General features: G+C 40.4%; 1 protein-coding gene across 1 annotated transcript in view; it reads right to left on the bottom strand.

Moving 5' to 3' along the window:
* Nucleotides 1-572: 572 nt before the first annotated feature.
* LOC130242813 (leukocyte elastase inhibitor-like) overlaps nt 573-2,500 on the bottom strand; it is a 16,937-nt gene continuing 15,009 nt past the window's right edge. Inside the window, exon 7 of the mRNA XM_056474738.1 lies at nt 573-2,104. Within this exon, the coding sequence (XP_056330713.1) occupies nt 1,700-2,104 (405 nt within the window). The 3' untranslated portion in view covers nt 573-1,699. The remainder of the gene's footprint in view (nt 2,105-2,500) is intronic.

Genomic DNA, 2,500 nt, shown 5'->3' with positions numbered 1-2,500 from the left:
TGAGCTCCAAGTTGTTGTGACTGCACCAGACAGCCAACTCCTTAACCTCCTGCCTGTAAGCAAAATGCTCAAGTTGTTCTGAGCATGTGTTGGAGAGGTTTGTTTGATGCATTCAAAAAGAGCAGGTCAAATTAAAGGTACATTTCATACATCTTACTGCTTGTATTAAAGGACAAAATTTTATTACAAATAATCTATTAATATATTTATAGATTTTAATAAAAAACAATTCTTGTGTTGTGAAGAAAAAATCTAATTATGTATGGAAAGCATCGTCGATGCACGAATAGATATCGAAACGATGGCATGATAATCGTAACCGAACCAAACCGTGAGACCAGTGTAGGTTCACACTCCTACTGCACAAGCAAATAATAAAATCTAATCACAAATATGGCTAATGAACTGTACGTATGTTGTAGGGGGCAGAACTGAAGCAGAGAGGATTCTTTATACGATAGTTGAGGGAGACTCTGATTTAGAGTCTGACAATTAGAGTATTAGAGACAATTAGAGAATGAGAATCAGTTTTAAATCACTTATATGCTAAATTTATTTTGGATTAACATCACTTTTGTGTTGTTTTTTTGAGTTCGGCTCTCTTTCAGACTGAACTGTTTCAGGAATTTCAATACAAAAGAAAAAAATGGCTCTTGTTTTGTTTTTGTTGCATTAATATTGGATTATTATCCCTTTACAGCCATATCCTGTACAGTTTTGTTGTCTGAGTGGCGGTCGTTTCCTGTCACAAGCAATGAAGAGGTGAACTCAAATGCAGACAAACAAAGCCTTTATTTAAGGAGCGGGTCTCAGGGAAAGCATCAAAACCAAAGTAACCCAGTTGGGTGAACGCTGAGGAAGCATCAAGGAAAAAAACCCCAGAACAACGGGACGCTCGCTCACTGGCAGTCCTGGACGCAAATACATGGTGAGTAATGGAATGCTTCGCACAGACACACAAGCGACAACAAACATGAAGGGAAATGAAGTGCTGTAAATAGGGAATAAAAGGCAGGTGGAAAGAATTAGCTGAAATGACCGGTGCTCTTGTGAATGCAAATAAAAGCAGGTAAAAAGAGGTCATCTGTAATGCAAGGCAGGAGAAGAGAGCAATAACGCGAGGTACGGTGACAGTTACCAACTAAAATGGTCCTGTAGTCCACTATAGTGGACATGCTGTAAAATTAAAAATAAAAACAAAATGTAAAAACTCTTGTAGGATGTAGGAAATCACAGAAATAAAAAATATATATATTTCTTTGGGTCTCAGGAGGATATAGTTAGTTTGTGAACTTTTTTTTTTTCTTTAATTTGTGAATTTATTGTATTTAATTTAACATGTTTTTGGGGGGAGCAGAGAGTGGGGTAGGATCGGCACAGGTCTGCGAGGCAGAATCAAACTCAGGTCGCCGTGAGCATCAGAGTGCATGTGTCGACGTACAAACCACTACACAACTGTTGCAGACTATTGTATTTAATTTTACATTAAGAGGATAAAGCTTCCACTTAAAACATGTTTTTAGCATGCTGTTTATTTACAAACAAAAAAAAACCCCCTCGAAAACGAATCTACAGAGGAAAAAAAACATCTAGAAAGGGAGTGTTTTGAGTTTTAAGGCTAGGGCTTCATACCTGGAATTCCTTAGGGCCCCCAAGTCACTAAGTCCGCCCCTGTTAGTATCACACCATCATTAGCACTCTAAGGAGAACAGAAGCGTCCATAAAACAGAATGACATTCGTGGGATTGTGTCGGATAAAGAAAAGGAACGGGTGATCTGCAGTGAAGGTTTTTGGAGTTGAGAACAAGGAAAGTTCCTTAAATAAATCAGTGGCTGCAGCCGCTTCGGTTCCTTCTTCATTGACCTCAACGAAGGCTTTATGAATGACCTTGGACAGCACCAGGTCATTGCTGGAGGACATGCCTGTTAGATTAACCTTCTTTGGGTCAAACACATCCTCCATCCCCATGCTGATCAGAAGACTCTTCATGTCGTAGGTTTGCTCCATCTTGAATCTGGGCAGAGAGACTTGAACTTCCTGTTGACGCATCACTTCTGGTTTGGTCCACTCCATGAGCTTCTCATAGGTCAGTGCCTTCTCAAGCTGGAGGATAAGAGAGTCATGTTAAAAACAGTACTGAAGTCCTTAGATCGAAATCCATAGATAGTACATTATCACAGACTATTTGGAAAACTCAGTGTGGCTTTAATCTTTTAAATAACAGGGAAAAATGTAACAACCATTTCCAATCCAGGTTTATTCTGAAAACGTTGTCCCGTGGACGTTTCTGGAGACCGTGAATTATGTAGCCGTTCCTTTTGGCGCTTACTGACTGACCGCTTACCTCCGTGTGGAGGGCTTTCCCGCCGCAACCAGTTTGTCCAGTTAGCTCGTTGTGTATGTCGGCCGACTTTAGACGCAGAGAGAGGAGTTGACCATGACGACAACGACCGCGTTCGAGTCCAGGGAAGAGCGGTTCCAGAAATCAGGTAAGACAAA

Source organism: Danio aesculapii, chromosome 16 (genome assembly GCF_903798145.1).
Source record: "Danio aesculapii chromosome 16, fDanAes4.1, whole genome shotgun sequence".
NCBI classification, from domain to species: domain Eukaryota; kingdom Metazoa; phylum Chordata; class Actinopteri; order Cypriniformes; family Danionidae; genus Danio; species Danio aesculapii.
This window is presented reverse-complemented; position numbering and strand designations above follow the sequence as displayed.